The following is a 25,828-nucleotide window of genomic DNA, read 5'->3' as shown; positions in this document are numbered from 1 at the left end:
ATTGTCTTGACCATGTCTACATGCCTAGTTGCACTGAGTTGCCGCCATGTGATTGGCTGATTAGAAATTAAGTGTTAACAAGAAGTTGGACAGGTGTACCTAATAAAGTGGCCAGTGAGTGTATATATATATATATAAGTTGAAATCACCCCCCTTTCGCCCCATTCAAAATATAACAAAAAAAAAAAATCAAACCTACACATATTTGGTATCGCCGCGTCCAAAATCGCCCAATCTATGAATTAAAGAAAGGATTATCCTGATCGATAAACGGCGTAGCGATAAAAATAAGTCAAAACCCCAGAATTGAACTTTTTTTGGTTGCCGCGACATTGCATTAAAATGCAATAGCGGGTGAACAAAAGAACGTATTTGCACCAAAATTGTATCATTAAAAACATCAGCTCAGCACACAAAAATAAGCCCTTAACCAACCCCAGATCACAAAAAATGGAGACGCTACGGGTATTGGAAAATTGTGCAATTTTTTTTAGCAAACTTTGGAATTTTTTTTCACCACTTAGATAAAAAAGAACCTAGACATGTTTGGTGTCTATGACGTGTCTCGTAATGACCTGGAGAATCATAACAGCAGGTCAGTTGTAGCATTTAACATTTAGTGAACCTAGCAAAAAAGCCAAACAAAAAACAAGTGTGAGATTGCACTTTTTTTGCAATTTCACTGAACTTGGAATGTTTTCGAGTACATGTCATGGTAAAATCAATGATGTCATTCAGAAGTACAACTCATCTTGCAAAAAATAAGCTCTTGCATGGACATATTGACAGAAAAATAAAGAAGTTATGGCTCTGGGAAGAAGGGGAGTGAAAAACGAAAACGCAAAACCGAAAAAAGCTAGGATCATGAAGAGGTTAAATATTGAGGATAGTATAACTACTGTAAAGCAGAAGCAATAGATTAGCAATTACTAAACCTGACAATTACAAATGAATGAACCATATAATGTTTATTAGGTGTTCTTTCATGTCACATAAAGATATTGGGAAAATAAAAACAATGTCCATATTGAATTTCTACTAGCCCAATTCTATTTTCTCAAGGAAGATAACACCACCAGAGGAGTCTTGCAATAGCTTATTATCCTTTCTCTATTGAGAACTGAACATGACTGTGCATAGGAGGAATAGTTGTAGCTCTTGGTCAAACATTATTAAAGATGCATGGCCATTTTAATCTCTGTTTATAGCGAATTTATTAGTTACATCTAAAAACAAGAGGATAAGTTACAGCGGGTAAAATACATTTTGAACACGTCCCAAATTTTCTAAGTAAATATGTTTCTAAAGTTGCTATTGATGTAAAATTCTTACCAGATGTTGGTAACAACCCATCCAATCCACACAGAAAAAGAAATCAAACCATATATGTCCATAAATTAAGTTATGTGTAATAATGAGAATTGACACAGGGAAAAAGTACTTAACACATGAAGAAAAAAAGGTGCAAATAGCCATTTAAAATCATGACCCAAGCTGATATCTATCAGTAATTGGAAAGCAATCCTGCCACTTAGTGAAAAACAATGAGAAAGAGGGTCGGCACCCTCGAAACGCGTCGGGATTGGCCCCTGTTAGTGTCCGTCATACGGACTGGTGACGTCACCTAGTAGCCACGCCCCCCGCTCACCACGCCACTGCACGGCGGCGCTATCAGCCTCAGCTGCCTGCCGGATACTACAGCGGCGAGACTGGTGGGGTTTTCAGCACTACGGGAGGACGCTCCCCGGATGGTAGTGCATTGCTTGCGTGGCTGCACTGTTCTAATCACAGGTCTTCTAAGACAGCAGAGGACGGTCTGCAGCAGCCCATTGTCCCAAGTGGACACGTCAGTTCATAACAGTGAGGTAGGTGACTGAGATGTATTCCTAGTCACAGTTCCTCCTGCTAGCACAGCACCTGTTTGTTGAAAAACAATATCAGCTGGTTCAACTAATGGCCTATAAAATGGTGTCTCATTACAAAAGTGCCTCACAAGAAACATCTCATGATGGGTGAAACCAGTGAGCTGTCTTAAGACCTTTGCAAATTGATTGTTGGAAAACATACTCATAGAATTGATTACATAATAATTTCTAAACTACTGAAGGTTCCAGTGAGCACTGTTGGGACTATATACCGAAATGGAATGAACATCATTTCATCATAAACTAGCCATGACCAGGTGCTCCCCGCAAGATTTTAGACAAAGGAGTGAAAAGAAGTATGAGAACAGTTGTCAAAGAGCCAAGGACCACGATGATGAAGATGAACTGAGGGTGGACATTTCAGTAATTCATTTATCCCAAACACACAGCCTATGAAGCTCTCAATTAGTTTCAGAGGCAGAAAATAAAGCTCATATAATGGCCCATCCAATCACTTGACCTGAATCCAATAGACAATTTGTGAAAGGAACAAAGCTCAGCGTTCATAGACAGAGCCCACAAAACCTTTAGTAGTAGAAAAGTCATTGTGTGGTAGAATGGGCCAAAATCACACCTGAGCAATGCATACGACTAGTTTCTCTATATAGGAGGCGTCTTGAAGCTATCATCACCAACAAAGACTTCTGTATGAAGTATTAATTAAATTTCAGTAAGCGTGTTCAATACTTTTTTCCTGTGTCCTTTCTCATTATATATAACTTAATTTATGGACATCTATGGTTTTATTTCTTTGCGTGAATTGATTTAATGGGTTGTTACAAACATCTGGTGAGAACTTCATGTTAGTAGCACCTTTTGAAATATATTTACAAATTGTTGGTGTGTTCAATACTTATTAAACATGTCCTCTTTTTTCATATAGCAGAGAAAAGAAAAAAAAATTAGCTGGGTTGAAAGGAAAAATTAGCAATTGTAAGTACACATAATATGATAATTGCAATATACTAAGAGGATAAACATTTTTTTATGGGAGTGGTTCTTTAAATAGCACTAGACACCCCTTTTTCAATATCCTAGCGTTATTAGGACAACTGTGCAGTAACTGTATGAGACAATTCATTTAAAGCGAACCTGTTAACAGGATTTTACTAAGTAATGCGCACACGTGACTATATTGGCACTGTGGTACTGATTAAAATGATAGATGGGGGAAGAGGGTCTTCGGGTTTATTGCCCTCTTGGTTTAAGCTTTGTGCCAGCACCATCCTAACTGTTGGCAGTACTTGTGTATATTGATCTCCTGGCAGTCTTCAGTAAAATGGCACTGGTGGTGGAGCATGCTCAGATTGAGATCTCAGCTTGTCATTGAGCTGAGATTTCAATCTGTGCATGTGCTGCCACCAGTGCCATTTTCCTTCTGGCTGATAAAAACAACAGGACCAGGGGATGAGCCATGGCAGGGTCAAAACCTTACCCACAGTCCTGCCCTGATTTACGAAGCTATGATCATAAGAAAGCTTGAAACCCTAATTACACAAAATCCAAAAAACTGATTTTTTTCACCACTGGTGTTGTTTAAAGGGAACTTGAATTTGGCGGGACCGGTTTTGGGTCATATGGGCGGGGCTTTCGGGTGTTTGATTCACCCTTTCCTTACCTGCTGGCTGCATGCTGGCCGCACTATTGAATTGAAGTTCATGCTGTGTCCTCCGTAGTACACGCCAGCGCAAGGCAATATTGCCTTGCGCAGGCGTGTACTCCGGAGGACAGGGAATGAACTTCAATCCAATATTGCGGCCAGCATGCAGCCAGCGGGTAAGGAAAGGGTGAATCAAACACCCAAAAACCACACCCATATGACCCAAAACCGGTCCCGCCAAATTCAGGTGACAGGTTCTCTTTAAAGAGAACCTGTCACCATGGTTTTGTAATGTAAACTAAAAACATAGCTGTAAAGGTGCTGAAAAAAGATTACATTGACGCTGTTGGTGAATAAATCTGCTATGTTCTTTTGCTTTAATCACCATTTGAATTTTTCTGCTGATTAGTGGACAGGGGCCAGACTGTGCACTGTGTCTTCTTCTCCCTATCTGTGATTCCGTGGACTCTCCATCTGCCACTGGTCTTTGAATGACCTGCCTCCTCTGTTTAAAATCTCAGCAGTGACCTGTCATTCAAAGATCTGAGGGAGACGGAGGCACCAGGGAATCACAAACGGGGAGGTGAAGACCCATTGTACAGTTCAGCCCTTGTGCAATGAAATCTATTTAGCAGAAAACTTCAAATAGTAATTAAAGAATAACAACAAAGTAGATCTCTTTACCAAAGGTATTAATGTAATCAGTATTGCAGTGCCATTACATCCTTTGCTTCACTTTACATTACAAAATCGTGCTGACAGGTTCTCTTTAAAGAGTTTATTCAGGTTTTAAAATGTAAACTCTCTTCTTAGGATAGATCAGCAATGTTACATCAGTAGGATACCACTTGACACCATCCCAAAGAGCTGTTTATGGGGCTGCAATGCTCTTCTGAGAGGTTCGCCTTTCTTATTGACTATTACTGCTCAATGCCATCATTTTTGTAGCTGTCTGCTCGCTATTTCAGCTCTGACCAAATTCACTTTGCTACCAATACCACAATGAAAGGAGCTGCATTGTGCAAGTTAATGAAAGCAATTAAGTGGTATCTGCATTAAGTGGGCACCAAGAGTTAAACCACCCCTGATCTAATATTTATGGTTTCTCCAAAGGATAGCCCATCAATTTTAAAAGGCTGCTTTAAGCATGCCCCTGATCATTTCTGTAATTTTCCTTGTTAGCGGGAAGAGTCTTTAATACTTTAAAAGGTCATAAAAGGTTATTGACAGGTAGCAAGAAAGAGGAAAGTAACTGAACAGTAAAACGTACATATCATAAATGGAAGTATAGATCTTGAAAAAGGTCAAATTCTGGGTCTTAACTGTGCTCTATGTCCTTTATATTGTAATATAGGTATTTCGAGGAAATGTCGACAACAACACACCTTATGCCAATTCTTTCACGCCACCAATTGAAGCCCAATATGTTCGGCTGTATCCTCAAGTGTGCAGACGCCATTGTACTCTAAGGATGGAACTTCTCGGATGTGAACTATCAGGTTGGTCTAAATGACTTGCGATTGAATGCATTGCTCATCCTTTGTATCCTACACTCTGAAGCAATTCCTATTTTTATGCATTCTTCACAGTAGAATGAGAAAATAGGCAAGCAGATGTCTGGTGGGCTGCTGGTGTGACAGAGTGAAACACTGTGTAGAGATGCTGGAGCTTAGAGAATACATATGAGAAGTAGAATATTTGCAGCCAAAGGTTAAAAAATGTCTGAAGCTGACAGATCGTCCATATTTATTTTCGGCAACGATAAGATGCCTGAAGCTGCTAGATTGCCCCTGTTTATATTTGCGATTTATCTTTCTTTCTTGCTGCGTTGTGTTGTCAGGATTTTTATAAGAAAATGCTAACGAATGAGATGATATATGATGGGAATATTTATTTTCTATTAGTTTTTATTTCCTTTTATTCCCCATATCCTTCCTGGCAGCATCATTCACAAAGACTGAATATTAAACATCAGCCGAGTAATGTGTTTTATGGTTTAAATGCTAAACTCATACCTTTCCGAGCACTGCAGCTCCAGCCAACAACGTGACCCAGCTCATTGACCCACCAACAAAGTTTTGCGAACAAAACCTAAAGTGTGACCCCTTTGTCACATATTATCTTAGACATATTGCCTCTAACACAGTAAAGCAATTTCATTTTGCACATTTTTTTTTTCCTCTCCTAGAGCAGGCGATAAATCCATTTACAGGTAACGTTTTAGATGGCTACTCTTATTGTATAAGTGGCGGTGGCTGAGTTCAAGTGTGATACAGCAAAACAATTTGCGTTAAATGATTTCTGGCCTTCCAGAGCCACACAAAAATGACACAGAATTGAAAATCTGCTGCATTAATCTTCCCGTTTCAAGTGTATCAGGATTTGGTGAGGTGAACAGAAGGCTTAATAGAGGTACTTCAGCAAATTAGCTTTTTTGTTGTCTCTCAGTCCTGACACCTAATTTCAAAGCTGCCCAAGTTATCAGCCATAGACCTTGCTGTTAATTGGTTCACTGCTTTCTTCTCATTATTAAGGTCCTGACATTTCACCTCAAAGGCAGCACTTGTGTCTAATACTAAGGCACCAGTTCCTGCAACCTCTTCTATATTTCGGAGAAGACTACAAAATGTCATTTATTATTGAAGATGATTGTCATTGAAAATAAAGCAAAGATCATAGGGAAAATTAATTCAGAGCAAGGCCTTGGAATTTCACAAAGTTTTTTGCATCTTTTTCTATAACCAGATGTTCATGAGTTATTGAAAATTATTGCAAAGCCTGCATATACTGTATAAATGTTATTTTAAATTGCGGCATACTCTGAGTTTGTCATTATTTCTCATATGTTTTTCTCTAAAGGATGTGAAAAATGTTAAAATTTTACAAAATTGCAAAAATAGAACCATAAAGGATGTAAAAAAAAATAACTTGAAACCTGTCCTTGTAGTTTATACAAGCCTTTTAATTATGCTAAAAATAATTTATGTTCCCAGAGAACGCCTTCAAAGGTGTGTAGAAAATTTATTAAAATAAAGCTTAAAAAGAGCCTGTCAGCAGAATTTTACACCCCAATCTATTAATATGTGCACGTAGCTTTTTCAATGACAAGTCCAGCTATATCTTTTCATTGCCAGTCCATTCCACTGTTACTGAGAAATCAGCATTTATATTAATATGAAAGGAAGCTGTAGAGCCGAGCCTCTGTCACTCCAGCTCTATTTCCCACTGGGCACTGCTTCCACCTGCTTGACTGACTTGTTTGCTGAGACCCTGAAACCAACAATATATCACTTATTTAATTGAGTTCAATGGTTCTGACACAATTAGATGTACAATGCAGTGGAACTGAGAAAGCTACCCCCACCCACACCAGACTCTGTATTTACATTGTCTATAGACAGTGAGCTGCTTATTACAGGAGGGGGCGTCGGACTAGCAAGTAAGTGATATAACCTTCAATGTACTGTAAGTAAACAACAGCATACGGCCTAACATGCAACATAATGTTGAAAACTGTGTTTTAACCCCTACTTCAGGCTGTCCTCAAATTACAAAATAAAAAACTGCTGACAGATTTTTTTAAAATATTTCTGTAATCTTCCTTAATTAACAAAAATATATGTGATGCTAGAGGTAGTCAAAAAAACATTGCTGCAGGTAATAATGACAAGATATGACTATTTGATGGCAAGCAGAAAAACCTTTGACTCGATGCAGTTATTCCCAGTTTTTGGCTAGACATCCATTTTCACAAATCATTTTCATTTTGACTTCTGCCAAAGGTTGCAGTAGCTCTTAAAAAATTGTCTATGAGTTACTCAGGGATATAGTTTAAGGAAAAAATATAGTGAGTACAATAAAACAGTTTTCACATAGATGAATTAGGGGAAATTGTACTAAAAAATATACTTTATTGGCTTGGTTTACAATGATTGCTTGCTTTTAAGGCTCTGAAAATCGCTCAATCACTCATGGAGGGATAGGCCTAAGAAGTCTTGAATGGAGGCAATTACTGAATGCTTAACTGGCAAATAAAAGTTACATCTAAAATCATTATGTCCTATCTGTCGCTAAGATAAAAAGCCTATTTTCACTCTGAGCTTAGCAAATATTCTTGTGAAAAAAGAGGTCAGACCTTCACCTTCAAAACAACTCACTTCATGTCTAGGATTTCAGGAAACGTTCCACGGCTGCCTATAGTGTGTGCGGTTAGGATCAGGTTTGCGGTTAGTCCAGTTACCACATCCCCAGAGCTCGTCCTATTATTTTCTACTTAGCTGGTTAGATTTGTGATCCTAACTCTGGGGATGTGGTAACTGGACTAACCGCAAACCTGATCCTAACCGCACACACTATAGGCAGCCGTGGAACGTTTCCTGAAATCCTAGACGTCTCTTCACGGCCTGAGAAACTGACTACCCCTAAAGAGAAAGTAAAGACCTCACTTGCCTCAGAGAAATCCCCCAGAGATATAGATGCCCCCCACAAATAATAACGGTGAGTTAAGAGGAAAAGACAAATGCAGAGATGAAACAGGTTAAGCAAATGAGGCCCGCTAACGCTAGATAGCAGAAAATAGCAAGGGATCTGTGCGGTCAGTAAAAAACCCTATGCAAAAATATCCACGCAGAGAATGCGAGAACCCCCACACCAACTAACGATGTGGGGGGAGCAACTCAGCACCCCAGAGCACCAGCAAGCAGGGAAATCACATATTAGCAAGCTGGACAAAAACTCATCATTAGTGATGAGCGATACCGTCCGATATTTGAAAGTATCGGTATCGGAAAGTATCGGCCGATACCGGCAAAGTATCGGATCCAATCCGATACCGATACCCGATACCAATACAAGTCAATGGGACTCAAGTATCGGACGGTATCCCTGATGTTTCCCAGGGTCTGAAGGAGAGGAAACTCTCCTTCAGGCCCTGGGAACCATATTAATGTGTAAAATAAAGAATTAAAATAAAAAATATTGCTATACTCACCTCTCCGAGGGAACCGGCAGCGTTGTTTGCTTAAAATGCGCGCTTTTCCTTCCTTCCGTGACGTCACGGCTTCTGATTGGTCGCATGCCGCCCATGTGGCCGCGACGCGACCAATCACAGCAAGCCGTGACGTAATTTCAGGTCCTTCTAGGCATTCAGTATTTTAAAATTACATTCCGGCTTTGTGATTGGTCGCGTCGCGGTCACATGGGCGACGCGACCAATCACAAGCCGTGACGTCACGGGAGGCAGGAGACGCGCGCATTTTAAAATGCGCGCGTGTCCAGCCTCCTGTGACGTCACGGCTTGTGATTGGTCGCGTCGCCATGTTGGCCGCGACGCAACCAATCACAGAAAGCCGTGACGTAATTTCAGGTCCTTCAGTATTTTAAAATTACGTTCCGGCTTTGTGATTGGTTGCGTCGCGGCCAACATTTTAAAATGCGCGCGTCTCCTGCCTCCCGTGACGTCACGGCTTGTGATTGGTCGCGTCGCCCATGTGACCGCGACGCGACCAATCACAAAGCCGGAACGTAATTTTAAAATACTGAATGCCTAGAAGGACCTGAAATTACGTCACGGCTTGCTGTGATTGGTCGCGTCGCGGCCACATGGGCGGCATGCGACCAATCAGAAGCCGTGACGTCACGGAAGAAAGGAAAAGTGCACATTTTAAGCAAACAACGCTGCCGGTTCCCTCGGTGAGGTCCAGGCTGCGTCGGAGAGGTGAGTATAGCAATATTTTTTATTTTAATTCTTTATTTTACACATTAATGTTGTTTCGATACCGATACCCGATACCACAAAAGTATCGGATCTCGGTATCGGAATTCCGATACAGCAAATATCGGCCGATACCCGATACTTGCGGTATCGGAATGCTCAACACTACTCATCATATACTAGGAAACATCTTGAACACAGATGAGCAAAAATAAGCAAACAGAACTTAGCTTCTCTTGGAGAGACTGATAACGGATGTAGACAGGAGCAATGAGAATAGCACTGAATACAACAGCAACAGGCAAGGAATGAAGGACCAGGTGGATTAAATAGGAAACCTAACTAGCAGATGACGAGACAGCTGATCCTGCCAGAAACCTGCAAAATAACAAAAAGAGCCACCAGGAGGAGCCCAAAGAGAGAACTCACACAGTACCACTCATGACCACAGGAGGGAGCCCGGAAACAGAGTTCACAACAGTACCCCCCCTTGAGGAGGGGTCACCGAACCCTCACCAGAACCCCCAGGGCGATCAGGGTGAGCCACATGGAAGGCACAAACCAAATCAGCCGCATGAACATCAGAGGCGACAACCCAGGAATTATCCTCTTGACCATAGCCCTTCCACTTAACCAAATACTGAAGCCTCCGTCTTGAAATACGAGAATCCAAGATCTTCTCCACCATGTATTCCAATTCTCCCTCAACCAGCACCGGAGCAGGAGGCTCAACAGAAGGAACCACAGGCACCACATACCTCCGCAACAAAGACCTATGGAACACATTATGGATGGTAAACGATGCCGGGAGGTCCAAGCGAAATGACACAGAGTTGGGGATTTCCAAAATTTTATAAGGACCAATAAAACGAGGTTTAAACTTAGGAGAAGAAACCTTCATAGGAACATAACGAGAAGACAACCACACCAAATCCCCCACACGAAGTCGGGGACCCACACAGCGACGACGGTTAGCAAAGCGCTGAGCCTTCTCTTGTGACAACATCAAATTGTCCACCACATGGTTCCAAATCTGCTTCAACCTATCCACCACAGAATCCACCCCAGGACAGTCAGAAGACTCAACCTGACCCGAGGAAAAACGAGGATGAAAACCAGAATTACAAAAAAAAGGCGAAACCAAAGTAGCCGAACTGGCCCGATTATTAAGGGCAAACTCGGCCAATGGCAAAAAAAGCCACCCAATCATCCTGGTCAGCAGAAACAAAACATCTCAAATAAGTTTCCAAGGTCTGGTTAGTTCGCTCGGTTTGGCCATTCGTCTGAGGATGGAAGGCCGACGAAAAAGACAATTCAATGCCCATCTTAGCACAAAAGGACCGCCAAAATCTGGACACAAACTGGGATCCTCTGTCAGACACAATGTTTTCAGGGATGCCGTGCAGACGAACCACATTCTGAAAAAATAACGGAACCAAATCGGAGGAAGAAGGCAACTTAGGCAAGGGCACCAAATGGACCATTTTAGAAAAACGATCACAAACCACCCAGATGACAGGATTTTTTAGGTTTTTTACTGACCGCACAGATCCCTTGCTATTTTCTGCTATCTAGCGTTAGCGGGCCTCATTTGCTTAACCTGTTTCATCTCTGCGTTTATCTTTTCCTCTTAACTCACCATTATTATTTGTGGGGGGCATATATATCTCTGGGGGATTTCTCTGAGGCAAGTGAGGTCTTTACTTTCTCTTTAGGGGTAGTCAGTTTCTCAGGCCATGAAGAGACGTCTAGGATTTCAGGAAACGTTCCACGGCTGCCTATAGTGTGTGCGGTTAGGATCAGGTTTGCGGTTAGTCCAGTTACCACATCCCCAGAGCTCGTCCTATTATTTTCTACTTAGCTGGTTAGATTTGTGATCCTAAGCCACTAGGATCATAGCATCACCGTCTCCGGAACGATCCGACCTATAAAAGTGTCTCACTAATTAAACTCTTTAGTGAACACCATAAAAAAAAATAAAAACGAGAAAAAAACAAATGCTATATCATCATACCACTGAGCAAAAAGTGTAATGAAATGTGATCAAAAAGACAAATGCAAATAAGCATGGTATCAATGAAACAGTCATCTTGTCCTGCAAAAATAAAGCTGCCACACAGCTTCATCAGCCAAAAAATAAAATAAGTTATAGCTCTCAGAATAAAGCAATGCAAAAATTATAATTTTTTCTATAAAATAGTTTTTATTGTGTAAAATGCGCCAAAACATAAAAAGAAAAATAAATGAGGTATCACTGTAATCTTACTGACCTGAAGAATAAAGCTGCTTTATCAATTTTACAACATGTGGAATGGCATAAAAAAAACCCTGAAAAACAATTCCTGCATTTTTGGTTTTTATTCCTGCAAATTTTGCATTCAAAAAGTCAAATATCACTCCTTCCCTTCCAAGATCTGCTGTGCACCAAAACAGTAGTTTCCCCCCAACATATTGGGTATCAGCATGCTCAGGAAAAATTGCACAACAAACTTGAGGCTAAAAAACTTTTATATTTGAAAAATGGGATTTTTTTAATTTCACGGCTCAAAATTAGAAACTTCTGTGAAGCATCTAGATAGGTTCCCTAAGGGATCTAGTTTCCAAAATGGTTCCAGGTTCCACTTATGGAGGGTTTCCACAGTTTAGGCACATAAAGTGACACTAGTCAGAATTGTAAAATTTGGCCCGGTCATGAATGTGAGAACAGGCTCGGTAGTGAAGGAGTTAAAGTCCTCTAAGGGGACTAACAAGTACAGTGAAAAGTAAAAAAATGTTTTAAAAAATATGAAAAAAAAAAAAGTTCAAATCACCTCCTTTTCCACCATTCAAAATAAAGATAATAATAAATAAAAATAAGGGACATATGTGGTATTGCTGATTTCAGAAATGTTACATCTGTCAAAATATAAAAACAATTAACCCAATAGGTAAACTTGTTAAAATGGAAAATATTTCAAGAACTTCAAAATTACATTTTTTGGGTCGCTACAATACCGCAAAAATTGCTGTAACAAATGATCAAAACATCTAATTTCTCCCAAGTTAGTATCAATAAAAATGTTATATCACCCTGCAAAAAATAAACTGTCGCGCAGCTCCATTGATTGAAAAATTAAAACATTAATGTATCTTGGAAAATGGCAACACAACGCAATAATCGTACTGGTGTGCAGATACATATTGCGAGTCATTTTTGCCACAAAATGGACGCCATAAAAACAGTTGTCAAAATACACTTTCAGAAATGCGATTTTTTTTTTTCACAATATCTCTGCTCTTGGACTTTTTTCTCATTTCCCAGTACATTGTGTATTAAAATGAATGGCATAATACAAGAGTTCAACTCATCTCTCAAAAAACAAGCCCTCATACGTCTTTGTGGAGAAAAATAGAAAAAGTTATGGCTCTTGTAAGTAGAGGAGGGAAAAACAAAAAACACAAACGTTTCAGAAGCATCATACTTGGCTGAGATCATCCTTGAATTGGGCAGCATGTACCAGCTGTCAGGTTCTATTTAAAAAAAATGTGATTTGAAAATATTTTATCTAATTTTCATAGCGCACCAGAAAAGCTAAACAGTACTGTTAACGCTGGCAAACAAAATTTTTTCATTTGTGATTCCACAAATTTGTCATTTTTCGGCTTTATTTAACCCCTTCCCGACATTTGACGTACTATCCCGTCGAGGTGGGGTGGGCCCCCATGACCGCCGACGGGATAGTACGTCATACGCGATCGGCCGTGCTCACGGGGGGAGCGCGGCCGATCGCGGCCGGGTGTCGGCTGCATATCGCAGCTGACATCCGGCACTATGTGCCAGGAGCGGTCACGGACCGCCCCCGGCACATTAACCCCCGGCACACCGCGATCAAACATGATCGCGGTGTACCGGCGGTACAGGGAAGCATCGCGCAGGGAGGGGGCTCCCTGCGGGCTTCCCTGAGACGATCGGTACAAGGTGATGTACTCACCTCGTACCGAACGTCTTCTCCCTGCAGGCCCCGGATCCAAAATGGCCGAGGGGCTGTATCCGGGTCCTGCAGGGAGCACTTCCGGGTCGGAGCAGGCTGCAGATGAAAGCTGCAGCCTGCTCCGATGAAAGTATGATCGCGGATCTCATAGAGTGCTGTGCACACTATCAGATCTGCGATCTGTGATGTCCCCCCCTGGGACAAAGTAAAAAAGTAAAAAAAAAAATTTCCACATGTGTAAAAAAAAAAAAAAAAAATTCCTAAATAAATAATAATAAAAAAAAAAATATTATTCCCATAAATACATTTCTTTATCTAAAAAAAACAAACAAAAACAATAAAAGTACACATATTTAGTATCGCCGCGTCCGTAACGACCCAACCTATAAAACTGGCCCACTAGTTAACCCCTTCAGTAAACACCGTAAGAAAAAAAAAAAAAAAAAACGAGGCAAAAAACAACGCTTTATTACCATACCGCCGAACAAAAAGTGGAATAACACGCAATCAAAAAGACGGATATAAATAACCATGTTACCGCTGAAAACGTCATCTTGTCCCGCAAAAAACGAGCTGCCATACAGCATCATCAGCAAAAAAATAAAAAAGTTATAGTCCTCAGAATAAAGCGATGCCAAAATAATTATTTTTTCTATAAAATAGTTTTTATCGTATAAAAGCGTCAAAACATAAAAAAATGATATAAATGAGGTATCGCTGTAATCGTACTGACCCGAAGAATAGAACTGCTTTATCAATTTTACCAAGCGCAGAACGGTATAAACGCCTCTCCCAAAAGAAATTCATGAATAGCTGGTTTTTGGTTATTCTGCCTCACAAAAATCGGAATAAAAAGTGATAAAAAATGGTCACGTGTCCGAAAATGTTACCAATAAAAACGTCAACTCGTCCCGCAAAAAAAAAACAAACTCACATGACTCTGTGGACCAAAATGTGGAAAAATTATAGGTCTCAAAATGTGGAGACGCAAAAACTTTTTTGCTATAAAAAGCGTCTTTCAGTCTGGTTTCACACTTGCGTTTTTATCTGCATGCGTTTTTTAAAAAAACCACATGTGTGAAAAAATGCATGTAAACGCGGTAAAACGCATGCGTTTTTATAGAAAAACACAAGAAAACAAGAAAAAAACAAAAAACCCTAACCCTACCCCTAACCCTACCCCTAACCTGAAATACGTGGCACTGAAATACGTGGCACTGAAATATACGTTTATATACGTATATACGTATATAAGTGCCACGATATTTCAGTGGCCACGTATTTAAGTGCCACGTATTTAAGTGCCACGTATTTCAGTGCCACGTATTTACGTGCCACGTATTTACGTGCCATGTATTTACGTGCCACGTATTTTTCAGTGCCTGAAATACGTGGCACTGAAATACGTGGCACTGAAATACGTGGCACTGAAATATCGTGGCACTGAAGTATTTACGTGCCACGTATTTTTCAGTGCCTGAAATACGTGGCACTGAAATACGTGGCACTGAAATATCGTGGCACTGAAATATCGTGGCACTGAAATACGTGGCACTGAAATACGTGGCACTTAAATACGTGGCACTTAAATACGTGGCTCTTAAATACGTGGCACTTATATACGTGGCACTTATATACGTGGCACTTATGACTCAGAAAATGTTCAGTAAACGGTTAGGGGTGAGGTTAGGGGTAGGGTTTCAGGTAGAATTGGGGAGATTCCACTGTTCAGGCACATCAGGGGCTCTCCAAACGCGACATGGCGTCCAATCTCAATTCCAGCCAATTCTGCGTTGAAAAAGTAAAACAGTGCTCCTTCCCTTCCGAGCTCTCCCGTGCGTCCAAAAAGGGGTTTACCCCAACATATGGGGTATCAGCGTACTAGGGACAAATTGAACAACAACTTCTGGGGTCCAAGTTCTCTTGTTATCCTTGGGAAAATAAAAATTTGGGGGGCTAAAAATCATTTTTGTGGGAAAAAAAATATGTTTTATTTTCACGGCTCTGCGTTGTAAACTGTAGTGAAACACTTGGGGGTTCAAAGTTCTCACAACACATCTAGATAAGTTCCTTGGGAGGTCTAGTTTCCAATATGGGGTCACTTGTGGGGGGTTTGTACTATTTGGGTACATCAGGGGCTCTGCAAATGCAACGTGACACCTGCAGACCAATCCATTTAAGTCTGCATTCCAAATGGCGCTCCTTCCCTTCCGAGCTCTGTCATGCGCCCAAACAGTGGTTCCCCCCCACATAGGGGGTATCAGCATACTCAGGACAAATTGGACAACAACGTTTAGGGTCCAATTTATCCTGATACCCTTGTGAAAATACAAAACTGGGGGCTAAAAAATCATTTTTGTGAAAAAAAAAAAAAAAAATTTATTTTCACGGCTCTGCGTTATAAACTGTAGTGAAACACTTGGGGGTTCAAAGTTCTCACAACACATCTAGATAAGTTCCTTGGGGGGTCTAGTTTCCAATATGGGGTCACTTGTGGGGGGTTTGTACTGTTTGGGTACATCAGGGGCTCTGCAAATGCAACGTGACGCCTGCAGACCAATCCATTTAAGTCTGCATTCCAAATGGCGCTCCTACCCTTCCGAGCTCTGTCATGCGCCCAAACAGTGGTTCCCCCCCACATAGGGGGTATCAGCGTACTCAGGACAAATTGGACAACAACTTTTAGGGTCCAATTTATCCTGATACCCTTGTGAAAATACAAAACTGGGGGCTAAATTTCATTTTTGTGAAAAAAAAAAAATTATTTTCACGGCTCTGCGTTATAAACTGTAGTGAAACACTTGGGGGTTCAAAGTTCTCACAACACATCTAGATAAGTTCCTTGGGGGGTCTAGTTTCCAATATGGGGTCACTTGTGGGGGGTTTGTACTGTTTGGGTACATCAGGGGCTCTGCAAATGCAACGTGACGCCTGCAGACCAATCCATTTAAGTCTGCATTCCAAATGGCGCTCCTTCCCTTCCGAGCTCTGTCATGCGCCCAAACAGTGGTCCCCCCCCACAAATGGGGTATCAGCGTACTCCAGACAAATTGGACAACAACTTTTGAGGTCCAATTTATCCTGATACCCTTGTGAAAATACAAAACTGGGGGCTAAAAAATCATTTTTGTGAAAAAAAAAATAATTTTTATTTTCACGGCTCTGCGTTATAAACTGTAGTGAAACACTTGGGGGTTCAAAGCTCTCAAAACACATCTAGATAAGTTCCTTAGGGGGTTTACTTTCCAAAATGGTGTCACTTGTGGGGGGGTTTAATGTTTAGGCACATCAGGGGCTCTCCAAACGCAACATGGCATCCCATCTTAATTCCAGTCAATTTTGCATTGAAAAGTAAAATAGCGCTTCTTCCCTTCTGAGCTCTGCTATGCGCCCAAACAATGGTTTACACCCACATATGGGGTATCGTCGTACTCAGGACAAATTGCACAACAACTTTTGTGGTCTAATTTCTTCTCTTACCCTTGGGGAAATAAAAAAATGGGGGTTAAAAGATCATTTTTGTGAAAAAATATGATTTTTTATTTTTACGGCTCTGCATTATAAACTTCTGTGAAGCACTTGTTGGGTCAAAGTGCTCAACACACATCTAGATAAGTTCCTTAAGGGGTCTACTTTCCAAAATGGTGTCACTCGTGGGGGGTTTCAATGTTTAGGCACATTAGGGGCTCTCCAAACGCAACATGGCGTCCCATCTCAATTCCAGTCAATTTTGCATTGAAAAGTCAAATGGCGCTCCTTCCCTTCTGAGCTCTGCCCTGCGCCCAAACAATGGTTTACACCCACATATGGGGTATCAGTGTACTCAGGACAAATTGCACAACAATTTTTGGGGTCCAATTTCTTCTCTTACCCTTGGGAAAATAAAAAATTGGGGGTGAAAAGATCATTTTTGTGAAAAAATATGATTTTTTATTTTTACGGCTCTGCATTATAAACTTCTGTGAAGCACTTGGTGGGTCAAAGTGCTCACCACACATCTAGATAAGTTCCTTAGGGGGTCTACTTTCCAAAATGGTGTCACTTGTTAGGGGTTTCAATGTTTAGGCACATCAAGGGCTCTCTAAATGCAACATGGCGTCCCATCTCAATTCCAGTCAATTTTGCATTGAAAAGTCAAATGGCGCTCCTTCCCTTCCGAGCTCTGCCCTGCGCCCAAACAATGGTTTACACCCACATATGGGGTATCAGCGTACTCAGGACAAATTGCACAACAACTTTTGGGGTCTATTTTCTCCTGTTACCCTTGGTAAAATAAAACAAATTGGAGCTGAAATAAATTTTGTGTGAAAAAAAGTTAAATGTTCATTTTTATTTAAACATTCCAAAAATTCCTGTGAAACACCTGAAGGGTTAATAAACTTCTTGAAAGTGGTTTTGAGTACCTTGAGGGGTGCAGTTTTTAGAATGGTGTCACACTTGGGTATTTTCTATCATATAGACCCGTCAAAATGACTTCAAATGAGATGTGGTCCCTAAAAAAAAATGGTGTTGTAAAAATGAGAAATTGCTGGTCAACTTTTAACCCTTATAACTCCGTCACAAAAAAAAATTTTGGTTCCAAAATTGTGCTGATGTAAAGTAGACATGTGGGAAATGTTATTTATTAAGTATTTTGTGTGACATATGTCTGTGATTTAAGGGCATAAAAATTCAAAGTTGGAAAATTGCGAAATTTTCAAAATTTTCGCCAAATATTTGTTTTTTTCACAAATAAACGCAAGTTATATCGAAGAAATTTTACCACTAACATGAAGTACAATATGTCACGAGGAAACAATGTCAGAATCGCCAAGATCCGTTGAAGCGTTCCAGAGTTATAACCTCATAAAGGGACAGTGGTCAGAATTGTAAAAATTGGCCCGGTCATTAACGTGCAAACCACCCTTGGGGGTGAAGGGGTTAATGATGGTGCTGTTAGTTTTCAATTATCTTAGCATATTATGGTGTTCATGAACAGATTGTCCATGTTTTTATTTGCGGCAATTCTGAGATTCAAAGTAGATTATGTATTTAGAGTTCTGTTTCTCAGAGATATAATTGCTGAACATCAAGGTCAATAATTTTGGATACAAAACCTGCTGAAAAGGATCAACATATCTTCATGCATTATTACAGGCTGCGTTTAGATAAATCCATGTAATTAGAAACATCTGCAGCCGCCATTGAGAGGTTTCCTTCCACTTTTGAAGGAAAGATTTCCGCAAGTGAAGATGCTTAAGAAACTAAGAGAAATATTTCAATCAAATTCTCGCCTTTGTCACAAGAGTTAAATTATTTTCTTTTTATTTTGGTAAAAATAGGAAAAATAAAATGGACATGCTTTTTACCAGAACGTTGCTTCATCATTGTTATATTTATTTTTAGGAGTAAATGTTTTATAGGCAGCAAAAAAGAGGACCAGGCTGCACAGCAAATTAAACCTGCAAACACAGTGCAATTTCTAACTAAAACTTGCAGGCACCTTATGACTTATTGGATATGTTCCAACTCTGCGATATGCTTGCAATAGTCACAAGGTCTAGACAACAATTTAGGTCATATTTTAACCATATTTTAAAGTAACCTTCAATTTCCAGTTCATAAAAAAAGTAAAAAAAATTACACATTAAATTACCCCTAAGGTTAGGGGTCTAGAAATCCAAAACCACTCAATTTTTCATGACTTGTGTTTTGCAGTTGTGGCAGCTCGCTGGGTGCAACAGAACACAACATTCTCTTGCGTTAAGGTTCCATGTACATCAGCATGCTGCTATTTTGGGCCATGTGCCATTTATCATGGTGAAAGTAGTCATTTCACCCCAGCCAAATGGCCCACAACCCATCAATGTAATTTACACCTGTATAGAATTGTGTATAGATTTCAACAAATATTGCAATGTGCACATTTCTTTAATCTTCTCAATCCTATTATAACGGTAATTATTTTTCATATTTTTTCGTGAGTTCTTGACATTGATAAATCACTTAGGCTATGCTCTTATATTTCAACAGGGACCATACTGGCAGATTAATTCTTTTAGCAAATATTAGAATTACATAAAACTGGTATTTTATTTTTAGTTATTCATATATACCATTTTTTTGTGTTTTTGATAAAGCATTGAATTATTATGTCTTCTTTTTACTAAAAGTATACAAATAAGAATAAAAGCTTAGATTGGAAAAACTACAAAAAAATAGTAAAAACCTTTATCTATAAATGAACAAAAGGTTATTCCTTATTAATAGGCTAACAAGCTTACATGAAGGCTTTATTTACTGAAACTGATAGTTGGTGCAAAATATCTCAGGACCTTTAGCAACAAAAACAACAGTTCTTTTATATGTATAGTAGAAGGAGTATACAGTAAATAATCATTTACTTTTGGAGCACAACTAGGAAGTTATTTGCAAATTGGTCAAAAGTAGCAAGAATGTATCTAGAAGTGTTTGTGGGTGTCTGAGACCAGCAATAAAATGGTCTCTTTATCCTTGTGAAAGGTCACCTCTTATCTCATTATTCAGACTTAGGGGAGTTGCTTGTCTTTAAGCTGTCCAGCTCTGTATGAGGTCTGAGAAATGTTTAATTTGAAAAAAGCATTCAAATTTGCTTCATCTAAAGGTACCGTCACATTAAGCGACGCTGCAGCGATATCGACAACGATGCCGATCGCTGCAGCGTCGCTGTGTGGTCGCTGGAGAGCTGTCACACAGACAGCTCTCCAGCGACCAACGATGCCCATGTCCCCGGGTAACCAGGGTAAACATCGAGTTACTAAGCGCAGGGTCGCTCTTAGTAACCCGATGTTTACCCTGGTTACGTGTAAATGTAAAAAAAAAAACAGTACATACTCACCTTCTGATGTCCGTCAGGTCCCTGGCCGTCTGCTTCCCGCACTGACTGTGAGCGCCGGCCGGCCGTAAAGTAAAAGCAGAGCACAGCGGTGACATCACCGCTGTGCTGTGCTTTTACTTTATGGCCGGCGCTCACAGTCAGTGCGGGAAGCAGACGGCCAGGGACCTGACGGACATCAGAAGGTGAGTATGTACTGTTTTTTTTTTTACTTTTACAATGGTAACCAGGGTAAATATCGGGTTACTAAGCGCGGCCCTGCGCTTAGTAACCCAATATTTACCCTGGTTACCATTGTAAAACATTGCTGGCATCATTGCTTTTGCTGTCAAACACCACGATACACGCCGATCTGACGACCAAATAAAGTTCTGGACTTTCAGCAACGACCAGCGATATCACAGCAGGATCCTGATCGCTGCTGCGTGTCAAACACAACGATATCGCTATCCAGGACGCTGCAACGTCACGGATTGCTATCGTTATCGTTGCAAAGTCGTTTAGTGTGAAGGTACCTTTAGAAGGAAGGAAAACTATCTCACTAGTGCTGCCTACCTATTTGAGGCAGTGATTATGAAAGTCATTGTCTAATCTTGGAGGAGAAAATAACCTGGCTTGGCAGATTTCTGAAGGCCAATATATTTATTGTCTAGAAGACAAGATGCCACTAGAGAAGTCTGTTGGTGGCTCTGCCATGGAAAACACATGACCAGCAGGCCAAGACAAGATATTCATGTGTATGGGGATTCAGGAGGTATACCTGTTGGCCAAATGATTATTGACATTTATCTATTGTATATGGAATGCATTTAACCCCTTATCATCCAAAGAGTCCGTCATTGAATGCCTCCCCTCATTTGGTGTGGGTTCCAGCGATGAGCCTGCACCTTTTCCGGCACATAACAGCTGATCTCATAAGCTGACATGTGACCTGTGCCCGGAACAGCCGAGGGTGGAATCGCGATTCACCCATGGCTATTAACATGTTAAATGTCGCTGTTAAACTCTGACATTTAAAATGCACGCGCAGAAGGCATGTCATTACCTCCTCCCATTAGCGCTTGTGTTACATGACCGCAGGTTGCCGATGGGTTGGCATGAGAATCCGGGGTCAGCAGGAGACCCCTGCGGTTGTCATAGCTGGATAGCTATGAGCGCTGACCACTGGGTGAGGTATTCTACTACATGCAGGTGATCTGATCATTACCTACATTTAGCAGAGCTGATCGGGTTATGGCAGCTTCTAGTCTCCAATGGAGACTATTAAATTCTGCCAAAAGTAAAAAAAAATTTAAAAAAAAATATAAAAAAAATTTAAAAATATATAAAAGTTCAAATCACTCCCTTTTCGCCCCATTCAAAATAAAACAATAAAAAAAATGCACATATTTGGTATCACTGCATTCAGAATCACCCAATCTATCAATATAAAACAAGAATTAATCCAGTCGGTAAACGGCGTTGCGAGAAAAAAAATGCCAGAATTACATTTTGTTTGGCATTGCAACATTGCAAAAAAAAGCAAAAACAGGCAAACAAAAGATCATATACACACCAAAATGGTTTCAGTAAAAACATCAGATTGGCATGCAAAAAATAAGCCCTCATCCAACTCGAGATCATGAAAAATCGAGACACTATGGGTCTTGGAAAATGGCAACATTTTTTTTAACAAACTTTGGAATTTTTTTCACCTCTTAAACAAAAAAGAACCTAGACATTTTTGGTGTCTATGAACTCGCAATGACCTGGAGAATCATAATGTCAGGGCAGTTTTAGCACTTAGAGAACATGGTAAAAAAAAATCCAAAAAACAATTGTGGAATTGCACTTTTTTTTTGCAATTTCACCGCATTTGGAATTTTTTAATCATTTTCCAGTACATGATATGTTTAAATTAGTGGTGTCATTCAAATGTACAACTCTTCCTGAAAAAAAACAAGCCCTCACATTGCCATATTGATGGAAAAATAAAGCGTTATGGCCGTGGGAAGAAGGGGAGCAAAAAATGGAAACCCCTTAAGGGGTTAATGGCATTTCATAAGTTCAGACTATGGTTTGGCTGAATTAGTTTATATTGACCAGATTTATATGGAGTTTTTTGCCTTGAAAGATTCATTAAGAGCTTTTCATTCAGCCAAGCTCTGATCTTTAGGCCAAGCAGCTGTCTGGAAGTGGGTGTATCTCTTGGCTAATATCACTAGTCATGTTGCAAGGGTTGATGGACATTAGATGACACTAATGAGTTTATTCCAATAAGGGACAATAATTTGTATTCTATTCATTCAGAGATAGTCTGTGGTTTGACACATTCTTTCCTCTATTTTCAAAGACGATAGGAGGGCAACATTGCACTGGGTTAGCTAATATTTTTTCTGCAAAAAGTGAGTGGTATATCGGGATGGGTAGACCTGTAAAAGTGCCACACAGTCAATTAGCTAGGAGGATAAAGCTAACTTCAGCTAGAACTCAATTCTAGTTGTTTATATGCTGTGGAAGTCACCAGTAAGAAATGGTTGGATGGACCACAAGTAGTAGCTAGGATATAAAACCTTAACCCAAATGTTAGACCGCAAACATTTTGTTCCATTTTTACTCTTGTACTCTTGTGTGAGATTAAGTGACATATTTGTAATTAAATGTGATCCTACCTAAGGTTTTTGCTGCTTTTGTGATGAATGTGCACATCTACAGTAGCTAAGGTTACCTATAGTAAATATATCCCTCGCTGCTATAAATGTTCATGACATCTTTCCTTTTTCCGCCGCACACATATCCTGAAGTCAAGCTCAAACAAGAAAGAGTCATGGCTGCAATTTTTTGTGAAATGAATTACAAGCTCTCCGGTGTTTGACCTTTTACCCTCAGTAACTCCCCATTCTGTGCAGTGTATTGACATGGTGACTTGCGAGAGTTGAACTCCCAGGTCTTGGCATTTATAAAACATGGGAAAGAAATTTCAGAAACATGGCGCATAGTCTAGAAAAATCGTGATTAGAAATTTTAGAATAGATTCTACTGTACTGTAGACGGTTATGCAGGTTTGTGATTTGGTCAGTAAATGTTTTATTATTTTAAAGATTTAATTAAAAACTGATTGTATCTTATATCAAAATAAATTAATTTTTCTAGAAAAATAATGTGCAGCCCTTTAGGCAATAGTAACACAATATCAATTTAGCAAGAAGGCCCTATCACTGCCATAACAGCATTTAACATATGGTTGTGTTAATGGAGTATTTTCCTCGAGGCTCAAATAAACAATGCCACTTCAATTTCTGAATCCCAATGTTCTACCTTGTTATGTCTGTATAAAATGCTTACAGTCATTGTTTTTTGTGCTTTTCTATTGGTGCCATGAAAGACTGGCCAAAATATCAACATGTTTTATAGTGACACAAGTACTGATATACAAGTCACAAAATTGCTTGCCAACAAAATGCTATTGAAGAGATTTCATTTCTGCTTGTGTTCAAAAATCTTCTAAGTTTATTGCCTGTTGAAATATTATAGACATTTAATTGATACAAGCATCTTCTAAAAAATTTAAATTATTATATTATTTTAGCAGTGTCAGTAGACTGCCTTACATATACTGTACTATGAGTAGTGTTTGGTTCATGTCTTTTTTTATACTAACTCTTTCTATGTATTTTGCAGTCTATTAGTTTAGTAGAATAGCAAGCCCTTCAATTTCACTCTGATTGAATATCACTTGAGTTCATACAACTACTAAGTTTTTTCTTCTCTGTTTTGTCATATTTGATAGGGGCTCTCTGAGTATAAAACTCCCCAAAATGACATGCGTACAGCATACAAATCAAGAAAAATATGTCTAAATGGTACAAAAAAAGAAAGAACATCATGTTCTTCTATTCACTCCTACCAACTGCTGAGATTTTTAAGACCAGAAAAGATTACAGGAAGACCTAACCGAAACATTATATGTAAATCTAGATTAAAATGTTTGCCTTAACATAATACATTTACTGGGTCACATTAATTTCACAAATCTCAATATTCAAGAAGTAACGTTTCTCCTTGCGGGGAATGACATGTTAAGCATGACGAAATGAGGAGACTTAAAGCTGCAATGTTCCTCTGGGAAATATGCAAATTATCTCTTAAGAGAGGACATGGACTAGAACTCTAGTGTGACCTATAGGAAATAGAAATCCTAGAAGTCAATGTCGACCCTTTAATGAGCCTTGTTACATGACAAGTAACCCGAAACACAGTGTCCGCAAATTGAGATTCTGGTATTGGCTTTTGTCCTAAGTCACGTAACAAGGCTCATTAAAGTGTCGACGTTGACTTCTGGGATTGCTACTTCCTACAGGCGGCACTAGAGTTCTAGTCCTCTTCCTCTCTGAAGAGACAATTTGCACAAATCTCAGTGAAAATGTTTTCCTTTTGTGCTGTTAATAGTGTCTGTAGCTAAAGCGTGTTGCTTGTTAATTTCTTCATCCAAATTGACAGATATATTTTGCTATTTATTAGAGATTAGCTGATTGATTTTGGGAACAATTTGCTAAAATTTGCAATTCTCGACAAATTTTAGCAATTTTTGATTTGATTGCTCCCAAAAATGCGTTCCCTTCTGTTTCACACTTTGCTGATGAAAGTTTGCCCACATGACGTCAGGCGGGCTTCGCAATAAGGCCATTCAGCTATCACATCATATGGTTTAGCACAGTAAACTAGGGGTGACTATTACTGGGACCATAAAAGATGTGGCCAGGGAAAGCAACAATAATTTTCAGATTTTGCAACCCAGGGATAAGAGGTCAGGGTTCATAACTCATCATTACAGAAAGGCATAAATCTGATGTTGGTGTACTACTTCACCACTGAAAAATACTGAAAATGGAAGTAGAAGTGTAAATCCATGAAAAATGATCCAAAAATTTAAGTGAAGGAAGTTTTGAAACTACATAATCAGTGTGACTAAGGATTGATAGTGATTAGAGATGACCGAATAGTGGAAGTCAATGAGAAAGCTGAATATATTTCTGCTGGGGCATAAGAAAAAAAGCTGAAATGGATGAGAAAGAGCTAAAACTTAATGGAAACCGCATGGAGAAGATGCCTGCATGCCTTTCTAACTCACAAATGGTATATGGGAATAATATTGTCAGACTATTGCGTCTGTTTTATGGATTTTTAAAAATACCTACCAAAACAAAACAATTTTTTTAAAATTGAAAACTGCTAAAAAACATTATCTCCTTCTTAATTACATGTATATAACGCAAAATAAAAACAAATAAAAAAAAATTGTACCTCTCCTTTAGCATATGTTCACATGGATCATTTTGGCTTTATTTTTGCTTTAACATTTATGAGGGCTCTCACTCCTACATTTGGGAGGACCCTCACTCAGGCCAAATAGTTAGCAACATAGCTGAATACATATTCCTCATTCCTTTACAATGCCACTTCAAACATGCCCATTAGAATTTTGGGCTTTGCCCACCACCATGTCCACCGCCATATCATTATGCGACCCTTGGTTTTAATTTTCAGAAGGCCTCTAGGTGCTATGAAACCTGCATTTTTAAGGGCTACAGTTCATTTTTGAAACTGGATCACAATGGAACTACTGTCATAGCGAGTGAAACCTCTATAAGGTGAATATAATGCAGGAGTTGAGTTAAGGTACCTTCACACTAAATGATTTACCAACGATCACGACCAGCGATACGACCTGGCCGTGATCGTTGGTAAGTCGTTGTGTGGTCGCTGGGGAGGTTTCACACAGACAGC

General features: G+C 39.6%; 1 protein-coding gene across 1 annotated transcript in view; it reads left to right on the top strand.

Annotated features, from left to right (window-relative positions):
* Nucleotides 1-25,828, top strand: part of EDIL3 (EGF like and discoidin domains 3) — a 956,986-nt gene that overhangs the window by 773,157 nt on the left and 158,001 nt on the right. The window contains exon 7 of the mRNA XM_077288684.1: nt 4,880-5,024. Within this exon, the coding sequence (XP_077144799.1) occupies nt 4,880-5,024 (145 nt within the window). The remainder of the gene's footprint in view (nt 1-4,879; nt 5,025-25,828) is intronic.

Source organism: Ranitomeya variabilis, chromosome 1 (assembly GCF_051348905.1).
Source record: "Ranitomeya variabilis isolate aRanVar5 chromosome 1, aRanVar5.hap1, whole genome shotgun sequence".
NCBI lineage: Eukaryota > Metazoa > Chordata > Amphibia > Anura > Dendrobatidae > Ranitomeya > Ranitomeya variabilis.
The sequence above is the reverse complement of the archived record's forward strand: the minus strand, read 5'-3'. Positions and strand labels throughout refer to the sequence as shown.